The sequence below is a fragment of the Callithrix jacchus genome, chromosome 18, assembly GCF_049354715.1.
Source record: "Callithrix jacchus isolate 240 chromosome 18, calJac240_pri, whole genome shotgun sequence".
NCBI lineage: Eukaryota > Metazoa > Chordata > Mammalia > Primates > Cebidae > Callithrix > Callithrix jacchus.
The window spans coordinates 39311396-39322380 of record NC_133519.1 but is presented as its reverse complement, the minus strand read 5'-3'; the positions used below and the strand labels follow the sequence as shown (position 1 = coordinate 39322380).

Below are 10985 nucleotides of genomic sequence, written 5' to 3'. Positions count from 1 at the left end.
TTCTTTTGGTGTATCTGTCTTCACCCTCTTCCCAACTTTAAAATATTTATGGAGCACAGTCATGTTCAAAACACAGAGAAACAATGATTAATCATATCTGGTCAACCAGGGAGCTCAAGTTGCTGCCTCTGTTCCCTGGAGCTTAGATTTTTGCTTAAGGGTCAATAGGAGTCACACAGTTCCCAGGGCTTGGAACTCCCTGCTCTGGCTCCCTGTGATGCTGTAGTCTCTGCTTCTGAGATAGCAGGTGTCAGTCAGATTTTCCTGTAATCTACAGCTTAGGTCTGTCTTCCCTGCTATTCTAGCACCCAGCACAATAAGCTCAAAATGCTTATTGAATGAAGGAAGGCAAGAGAAAGGCCTAAGAGAAGATTCTGAGGAGCAGCACTCAGCTTGCTCAAGCAGTAATCCGCAGGATCCAGCTGTATCTACACTGTCATCAGGAGCACATGACAAGCTGGAGAACAGCAGCTGAAGCTTGTCCAGGGAGCTGGGGAACAGGTCCAGACAGGAAACAGGCAGTAGGCATGAAGCAGAGACGTAAATGGAGGCAGAGCCATGAGGCAGGCAGGCTTGAGCTGGGTTCAGGGACCTAGGTTTGACTCCCTACTACTTGACCATGGTAGAATCCCAAATTGCTTGGGATTTGACCATGGGCTTGCCTCCCCGCTGTTTGACGGTGGGCAAATCCCAAAGGCTTGATTTCTTCAACTTTAAAAGCAAATCCTATCAGATATTTCACAGAGCTGTTGAAGGATCAGAAGAAGTTCTGATTAAGATGCACTTAGTAGGTAGTAGAACCTTACCTACTGGTTTCCTTGTATGGTAGGCTGAGAACTGTCTGCCCCAAAGATGTCCACATCCGACTCCCCAGAACCTGTGGATATGTTACCTCAAATGGCAAAAACAAAACAAAACCCTTGCCGGGCACGGTGGCTCATGCCTGTAATCCTAGCACTTTGGGAGGCCCAGGTGGGTGGATCAGCTGAGGTCCAGAGTTCGAGACTAGCCTTGCCAACTTGGTGAAACTCTGTCTCTACTAAAAATACAAAAATTAGCCGGGTGTGGTGGTGTGCACCTGTAGTCCCTGCTACTTGGGAGGCTGAGGCAGGAGAATTGCCTGAACCTGGGAGGTGGAGGTTGCAGTGAACTGAGATTGTGCCACTGCACTCCAACCTAGGCAATAGACTCCACCTCAAAAACAAAACAAAACCCTTTGGCAGATATGATTAAATTAAGGATCTTGAGACAAAGAGGTCATCCTGGATTATCTGCTGGGCCCAGTGTAATCAGAGGGGCTTTATTAGACAGAGGCAAAAGGGTCAGAGGTGAGGAGATGTGACAGTGGAACAAAGGTTAGAGTGATGCCATTGTTGAAAGAAGGGCATGAGCCAAGGAACGCAGACAGCCTCTAGAACTAGAAAAGAGAAGGACAGATTCGCCCTAGAGCCTCCAGAAGGAACATAACACTTTGATTTTAGCCAATAAGACATATTTTTGGACTTCTGTCTTCCAGAACTTTGAGAGAATAAATTTGTGCTGTTCGAGGCCACTAAGTTGCTGGTAATTTGTTAAAGCAGCTGGAAACTAATAGGTCTACCATTACCCAGAATAAAATAAGAAGCCAAATAACGAAATGAACATTTGGCAGTCGCCCAGGAGCCGCCGGCACCTTCTCTTCTCAGATCTTCGTATTTCTCTCTTCCTTTCCTTTCTGTTCCCTCACTTTGTTTTTCCTTTTGTTATTCATTTAACAAATACAGGCACCTGGGTGCCTCTTTTGGAAAACTCCCCCGGTATTCCCAGATGTCTCTTAGCACTGGAATTCCATGGCCATGTATTTGTTCCTTTGAATTTTTGTTAATATCTTGTTCCAAAAATGCATTCCATACCATAACCTGCTGTACTACCATTAAAAAGTAGGTATGGCTACGATGTCTTTCTTTCTTTCTTTTTTTGAGATGGAGTCTTGCTCTATTTTCCAGGCTGGAGTGCAGTGGCGCCATCTCAGCTCACCACAACCTCCATCTCCCAGGTTCAAGCTATTCTCCTGCCTCGGCCTCCTGAGTAACTGGGATTACAGGCATGTGCCACCACACCTGGCTAATTTTTGTCTTTTTAATAGAGATGGAGTTTCACCATGTTGGCCAGGCTGGTCTCGAACCCCTGACCTCACGTGATCTACCCGCCTGGGCCTCCCAAAGTGCTGGGACTACAGGCGTAAGCCACCACACCCGACTGATGGCTTTCATTTTTAAGTCATTTTATTCTGATCGCAAATCAGTAAATTTAATCCACACCGGGCAAATACACACAAAAAAACAGAGTAATAAGATAAAAAATCACCCATCAGAAAAAAATTGCTGTTGGCTGGTTGAGGTGGCTCATACCTGTAATCCCAACACTTTGGGAGGCTGAAGTGGGCAGATTGCTTGAGCTCAAGAGTTTGAGACCAGCCTGGGCAATATGGTGAAACCCCCATCTCAACTAAAAATACAAAAACTTAGCCAGGTGTGGTGCATGCGCCTGTAATCTCAGCTACTCAGGAGGCTGACATGGGAGGATCGCTTGAGCCTAGGAGGTCAAAGCTGCAGTGAGCCGAGATCATGCGACTGCACTACAACCACGGCAACAGAGTGAAACCCTATGAGAGAGAGAGAGAGAGAGAGGGAGAGAGAAGAAGAAGAAGGAAGGAAGGAAGGGAAGGAGGGAGGAGGGAGGAAGGAAAGGAGGGAGGGAGGAAGGGAAAGCTGCAGTGAGCCGAGATCATGCGACTGCACTACAACCACGGCAACAGAGTGAAACCCTATGAGAGAGAGAGAGAGAGGGAGAGAGAGAAGAAGAAGAAGAAGAAGAAGAAGAAGAAGAAGAAGAAGAAGAAAAAGGAAGGAAGGAAGGGAAGGAGGAAGGAGGGAGGAAGGAAAGGAGGGAGGGAGGAAGGGAAAGCTGCAGTGAGCCGAGATCATGAGACTGCACTACAACCACGGCAACAGAGTGAAACCCTATGAGAGAGAGAGAGAGAGAGAGAGAGGGAGAGAGAAGAAGAAGAAGAAGGAAGGAAGGAAGGAAGGAAGGAAGGAAGGAAGGAAGGAAGGAAGGAAGGAAGGAAGGGAAGGAGGGAGGAGGGAGGAAGGGAAGGAGGGAGGAGGGAGGAAGGAAAGGAGGGAGGGAGGAAGGGAAAGCTGCAGTGAGCCGAGATCATGCGACTGCACTACAACCACGGCAACAGAGTGAAACCCTATAAGAGAGAGAGAGAGAGAGAGAGAAGAAGAAGAAGAAGAAGGAAGGAAGGAAGGGAAGGAGGAAGGAGGGAGGAAGGAAAGGAGGGAGGGAGGGAGGGAAAAAACTTGCTATGTTGCTCAGGCTGAAAACTGCTAACTTTTGATGTACTTTTTCATTTGTGTCTTTTATTGATTTTTCTCTTTTTAAAAAAAGCTTTTTGTATTTCTGATTATCCAAGTTAATATTTCATTGTAATTGACAAACTTTAAATACATTTCATTTTTTCTATGTTTAAAAATTTTCTACGTACCAAAACATTTCCATGTATAAAAAAGAACAGAGCTGAAATCATATCATATATATAATTTTGGGTCTCGCTATTTTTACTCAAGCCATTCCTATGTCATTACATACTTTTTTTCTTTTTTTGAGAAGGAGTTTCGCTCTTGTTACCCAGGCTGGACTGCAATGATGCAATCTCAGCTCACTGCAACCTCCACTTCCTGGGTTCAAGCAAATCTCCTACCTCAGCTTCCTGAGTAGCTGGGACTACAGGTATGTGCCACCACACCCAGCTAATTTTTGTATTTTTAGTAGAGATGGGGTTTCACCATGTTAGTCAGGCTGATCTTGAACTCCCAACCTCAGGTGATCTGCTCGCCTCAGCCTCCCAAAGTGCTGGAATTACAGATGTGAGGCACTGTGCCCAGCTGTCATTACATACTTTTAAACATTTCTAATGCCCATCAAATGGATGTTCCAGAAATTCTCCATCACTCCTTAGTGCTGAATACGTAAATTGACTGGAATTCTTCCTTGTTTATTTTAAATAAGTGTGTTGACAATGGCGGAGGTGTTGGTAACAACCAAGAGGAGGAAATAAATCATGGCCAGTGTGTTTTGATATGATATGGATATTTTCTGTGGCTGGAGGTAGGCAATATAGACAGCCACAGCCAGATCAGTGGAACTTAAGCGAATGTTTCCTGGAATGTCCAGGAACATGTACATGCATATCAGGGTTTCTGAAAGGTGGGATAATTATGAAGAGTATGATACCTTACATCTATGTAACACTTTGCCCTTTCTTTTCTTTTTTTTTTTTTTTGAGACAGAGTTTTGCTTTTGTTGCCCAGGCTGGAGTGCAATGGCGCGATCTCGGCTCGCAGCTACTTCTACCTCCCAGGTTTAAGCAATTGTCCTGCCTCAGCCTCCCGAGTAGCTGGGATTACAGGCATGCACCACCACACCTGGCTAATTTTGTATTTTTAGCAGAGACAGCGTTTCTCCTTGTTGGTCAGGCTGGTCTTGAACTCCCGACCTCAGGTGATCTGCCCACCTGAGCCTTCCAACGTGCTGGAATTACAGGCAGGAGCCACCACGCCTGGGCTTCTCCCTTTCTTTACCTTGTTTCAAGAAGGATTTAGGATGAACTCAACAAAAACAAAACAACCTAATCAAAAATGGGTAGAATAGACATTTCTCCCCACCCAAAAAGACGATATACAAATGACCAATAAGCACATAAAAAGGTGCTTAACAGCCGGGCCTGGTGGCTCATGCCTGTAATCCCAGCACTTTGGGAGCCCATGGCAAATGGGTCATGAGGTCAGGAGTTCAAGACCAGCCTGACCAATATGGTGAAACTCCATCTCTACCAAAAATACAAAAATTAGGCATGGTGGTGTGCACCTGTAGTCCCAGCTACTTGGGAGGCTGAGGCAGGAGAATCATTTGAACCTGGGAGGCAGAGGTTGCAGTGAACCAAGATCACACCACTGTATTCCAGCCTGGGCAACAGGGTAACTACATCTCAAAAAAAAAAAAAGGTGCTCACATCATGAATTATTAAAGAAATGCGAATCTGAATCAAAATCATAATGAAATACCACTTCACACCCACTAGTATAACTACGGTAAGGGGGAAAAAAAACAGACAATAGCAAGTGTTGACGAAGATGTGAAGAAACTGGAATACTTACTTACGCCTTTTAGTAGGAATGTCAAATGGTGCAGTCACTATGAAAAACAATACAACTGTTCTTCAAAAAAAATGTAAAATAGAATTACCATATTATCCAGCAGTTCCACTTCTGAATATATACCCAAGATAATTGAAAGCAGGGTCTCAAAGAGATATTTGTACCCCTGTGTTCATAGCAGCATTATTCATTATAGCCAAAAGGTGAGAGAAAGCCGAGTGTCCACTGACGGAAGAATGGACAAGCACAGTGTGGTATATATACAATGGAATATTAGTCAGGCTTACTAACGAAGGAAATTCTGCAATATGCAGAATGAATGAATGAACCTTGAAGATATCATGCTAACTGAAAGAAGCAAATCATAAAAAGACAGATCCTGTATGATTCCACTGATATGAGGTACCCAGAGTAGTCAAATTCATAGAAACATACAGTAGAAGGGTGGTTGCCAGAGATTGTTGGGGGAGAATGAGGAGTTGTTTAATGGGTATAAAGTTTTAGTTCTGCAAGATGAAGAGTTCTGGACATTAATCACACAACAAGGCAAATATATTTAACACTACTAAATTGTACACTTAAACATGGTTAAGATGGTCAATTTTATGTTATGTGTATTTTACCACAATTAAATTATTATTTTTTTGAGATGGAGTCTCACTCTGTTGCCAGGCTGGAATGCAGTGGAGTGATCTTGGTTTACTGCAACCTCTGCCTCCTGAGTTCAAGCAATTCTTCTGCCTTAGTCTCCTGAGTAGCTGGGACTACAGGTGTGCGCCACCACGCCCAGCTAATTTTTGTATTTTTAGTAGAGACGGGGGTTCATCATGTTGGCCAGGATGGTATCCATCTCTTGACCTCATAATCTGCCCACCTTGGCCTCCCAAAGTGCTGGTATTACAGGTGTGAGCCACTGCTCCTGGCCTCACAGTTAAAATTTTAAAAATAAAATTATTTCCATATATGATTCAGTTGTTCCTTACAACAACCTGGTGAGGGAGCAGGCTGAGTGTCATTATTTCATTTTAGAGTAGGGAAGATCCCCTTGTAGAAGTGTCAGCTTCTAGGGACAGGGGTAGCTACCCACTGCAATCCCTCTCAGGTCTATCCTGGCATCCCCAGCGATGAGATATGGTTTGCTCCTTTCTGATCCTCGGCTCATTTGGCTGCCTGTGCCTTGTTCTCTGCCTTGCCATCTCTTTATTTCTGCAGAAGATGTACTTCAGGACCCAGTGTGCTCCCTTCCTCACGCACGTCCTAACTTTGGAGACTCATTCAGGAACCAGAGGTTCTCCTGGCTGCCTGCTCATAACTCTACAGAAAGCTCCGAGTTGGCATGTCAACTTCCCCTAGAAAGACGAACAGAAGTTAAGAGTTTTGGTTTGAGAAGTTGTGACAAATGGTACTCTGATGTAACACACATTCCATCAAGATACAGAGCATTTCTAATACCACAGCAAGTTTCCCTTCCCAGTCAAACTCTCTCCCCCAAGACAACCACTGTTTTGATTTTTCACTCCCTGAGCAATTTAAATTTTTCCTTTGGATGGGGGGGTGGGAAAGGGATGGGGGTATGGGAAGAGATGGATTTTTGCTGAGTATTCTTTCTAAGCTATTGTTTATGCCAGGACGTGGGTCCTATTAAATGAAAAAAAAAAAAAAAGAAGAAAGAAATAACTTCCTTTGTTTCTCCTTGCATTTTAGCCACAGCTTCCCTTTCCTTGGGGGCAGTGGAGGCCAAGGTCAAGTTTGAGAAAAGGTGAAGGAGGGTGACGCATTAAGGAAAGGAACACCTACACACACGCACGCGCGCGCGCACACACACACACACACACACACACACACAGACACACATTTTATATCTCAACATTCCACTATCTCCATTGTCAGTGCTTTTTCTAAACCCCCAATTACGGGAATTTCCCAAGTTCCTGTCCTCCATCCTCTATTACTACTTATAAGACTATGACCTCTCTTTCCAATTAAGAAATTCATAGAACACATAATAAGAGGCCATGCCAGGCACTTAGGTGGTAATAACATTACTGTAGTATCCCATCCCTCCAGGAGTTTATAGTTTGGTGGGGACAACCGACATGCTAACGCTAATTTACCTTCGTCCTAAATCAAATCTCCTCTGTGTTCTCTTTCTTGATGACTGGAACCAACACTACCCGCTTGTAACTCCAGAATCCCAAAAGCCTTCCTCTTCTTTCATCAATTCCCCCATACCCTGAACCGATCAGTCACCAAGGCTACTAATTTTGCCTCTAAAGTGTGTCTCAAATGCATCACTCTTCTCCAACTTAGTTGTCAGGAGCCCAGCTCAGGATACCCTCACCCCTCCTCTGGACCATAACCTCTCAGCCACTGAAGCATCTGTCTCAAAGGCCAATCTGACCCTGTCAATTCCCTCAGTCCCTATGGGGAACTGTCCATAGGAAGTGTCCACTATTCTGAACATCACAAACAAGGGCCCCGATAATCTGACCCTCCTCACCTGCAGGCTTAGCTCCTGCTGGCCCTATCCTGTTCCTTCCACTCCAGTAACTCCCTTTCTCCTGGCTGCTTCTAGTCATTGCTCAGGAATCCCCCACCCCAGCCCTGAAAACACAAAAATATACTGCTATCTCGTCGCCGTGTTTCTATGGCAACCTGTGCCCTTCTCTCACCGTGCATCTCTCCTACCAGCCTAACTCTCCCACCAGTCTGACAGTTCCTTGAAGGCAAGAACCAAGCCTTGTTCATGCCTGTGTCTTCAGTGCTTAGCACACAGTAGGAGCACAACATGTGTCAGGCACCGTTTTTCACACATCACCTCATGGCACTCTATGAGGAAGCTGTTATTACAGTGTCTATTTCACAGTTGAGGATAGTGAGAGATTAAGCAGCTTGCCTGAGATGCAGCTGTCAGGAAGTAGCAGAACTGAGATTTAAACTCAAGCAATTGGGGTCCAAGTATGGCTCTTCAGCACCTGCTCACCTGCCCTTCAATTTACATGTGTTTGTTGAATGAATGAACGATGACCTGTTTTCACCTTCCTAAGTAAATTAATCAGTTCCCTCCCAATAGCTTCCTTTCCCTGCATCTGCCTTCCACCATTCGCTCTTTCAGGAATTTTGGTTTTTACCTCTCTCTTCTCTCCCCTACCGAAACCCATTCAGCCCCCCGTCATGTCTAGGTGTTTAATTTTATTTTCCTTTTGAAACTTCTGTCAGATTCACTCCTTCCTCTCTGTTCTCAATTGCTGTCATCCTGGTCTGGCCCTCATCCCTTCAGGCCAGATGACCTTAGCAGCGTCCTACTGGTTTTCCTAACTTCAGCAGTTCAGTCCTTTGGGATCTTATGGTTTACACGCATTTTTTTTTTTTTTTTTTGAGAAGGAGTCTCACTCTGTTGCCCAGGTTGGAGTGCAGTGGCATGATCTCGACTCACTGCAACCTCTGCCTCCCAGGTTCCAACAATTATCCTGCCTCAGCCTCCCAAGTAGCTGGGATTATAGGCATGTGCCACCATGCCCAGCTAATTTTTTGTATTTTTGGTAGAGATGGGTTTCACTGTGTTAGCCAGGATGGTCTCAATCTCCTAACCTCACGATCCTCCCGCCTTGGCCTCTCAAAGTGCTGGGATTACAGGCGTGGGCCATTGCACCCAGCTACATGCATTTTTATTTAACTATCATAACAATCCATGAACTAGCTATTATTATTTATGTTTTGTAGCTGAGGAACTGCATGATAGAGCCAAGGTTTGTGTTTCTCCAAGGACTGTGCCATCTCCAGAGACTGGTGACTTTGGGCAAGTCACCTAACCTCCCAGGGTCTCAGATTTCTCATTCATAAAATGAGGATGATAGCAGTAGTTATAGCATTGTAAGAGCAACTGAGATAACATTTAACACCCTGCCTGACACACACACAGTAAATGCCCAATGATTTTCAGCAGTCAAAGTCCACATCCCCATCCACAAACTCCACAGCATATCTAGCCTGAGTTGGTTAATTGTTCTGGCCAAAATGTTTTCTGGAATTGTTCTTGAACCACAGTGAGATGAAGTTGTCATACCTGGCCCCTTCTTTATTCCTTGAAGGTGCTCTCTCCTGGGAAACGCCATATGCTGTATGAAAAATTACTTTACATGGTTATTTGCAGAATATACAGCAACAGAAGGTACACCCCATCTGGTGGAAAGTGCAAAGAATCTGCAGTTCTGCCCTGTCCAAGCTGTGTGACTACAGGAAGTCTTGAAGCCTCTCTGAACTTATTTTCTCATCTACAAAATGGGGAAAATGGATGGGTGTGGTAATCCCACCACTTTGGGAAGCAGAGTCAGGAGGATCATGTGAGTTTGGGAGTTTGAGGCCAGCCCAGGCAATATACTTAGGGCCACATCTCTACAAAAAATTTAAAAATTGGCCAGGTGTGGTGGTGCTCACTTGTAGTCCCAGCTACTCAGGAGGCTGAGGTTAGAGGATCACTTTAGCTCAGGAGGTCGAGGCTGCAGTGAGCTGTGATTGTGCCACTGCAATCCAGCCTGGGTGATAGAAAGAGAGCCTGCCCCCCAAAGGATACTGAAATGATGCATATACAACCTTTAGCACACTGTCCAACACAAAGTTAAGACTTAAAGGATCTGTGTAACATCATAATTAGATACCATGCTTCACTGTAAGTCTAGGGCCAGATAGAGATATAAATTGCATACTGTCAAAATCAGGTATTAAAAGTAGAGGAAAGGTAAGAGGATTTTGCAAATCAGGTGCAACTGCAGCTTATCCTGAAAAGCCGACTGCCTGCCTCTGAGGGAAGAAGCCGCTCCTCACCCTCAAGTGTGAGGGGAGGGCGGTAGAAGGCCTCCCACCTCCACGGCCTCAGGGCTCCGCCTCCAGGGCCGTGTGACGCATGCCCAGGCCCCGCCCACGAGGGGGGCGGAGCAGGCCCTCGTCACGTGACTGGGTGCGGAAGTCGTGCTTCAGGCGATGTTCGTGATTGGCTGCGGCCGAGGTTCCCGGGGGTTGGGTCAGGCCCTCCGACGCGCCGGGAGGAGCCGGGACGCGAGGCTGCCGCTGGGGCCGGCTCTAGAGTCCTGTATTCGGCCGGTGGTGGTGAGCGAGTGCTGGACCCGCGGCGGTCCCGTGCACCTGGCCTGCGCGACTGCCCGCGGCTCGGCGTTCTCCAGGCTAAGACGCGGGCAGCTGCGGGAACAGGCGCGGTGGGCGGAAGGAGGCCGGGAGGCACGGGTGCACTGTGCGCCGAGGAGGTGGAGGCGGCCGGGGCCGGGACGCCATGTCCATGGAGGACCCCTTCTTTGTGGTGAAAGGGTGAGTGTCGGCCGAGGGTTCCACCGGAGAAAAAGGTGGCGGTGCTGCCTGCCCGCACCTCCCCGGTCTTCTTGCAATAGGGGGAGGGGAGACAAGTTGAAGCTGGGGAGGGGACAGTGGAGACGGCTTAGCCTCGAGGGCCGTGACCAAAGAGTCCAGAGACGTCCCCTCCATCCCTACCTGGACCGTGAAGCCGCTGTCCCCAGCCAAGCTCCTGGTGGTGGTGGGGCCTTTTTGGCCTGTGCGCTGGGGTTCAACTTATTTGGGGAGGGGGGTGCAGGGGCTCAGCAGCTCTGCAGGTGGTGAGAGAGACCGGAGGGTCCTGGCTCACAGTGGCTCTCCAGTCGAGCATGAGACCTTGCTTGGAAGGAGCGAAAACAGCATCTGGGCAGGAAAAGGGAAATGGCCCTCCTGAGCTTTGTAGTTCGCCTTGACGGGAGTGAGCTCCATTGTCCATTG

At 46.8% G+C, this 10985-nt stretch overlaps 1 protein-coding gene across 1 annotated transcript in view; it reads left to right on the top strand.

The window, feature by feature from the left end:
- The first annotated feature begins 10239 nt into the window (after positions 1–10239).
- Positions 10240–10985, top strand: part of STX6 (syntaxin 6) — a 45603-nt gene continuing 44857 nt past the window's right edge. Inside the window, exon 1 of the mRNA XM_002760299.7 lies at positions 10240–10526. Within this exon, the coding sequence (XP_002760345.1) occupies positions 10492–10526 (35 nt within the window). The 5' untranslated portion in view covers positions 10240–10491. The remainder of the gene's footprint in view (positions 10527–10985) is intronic.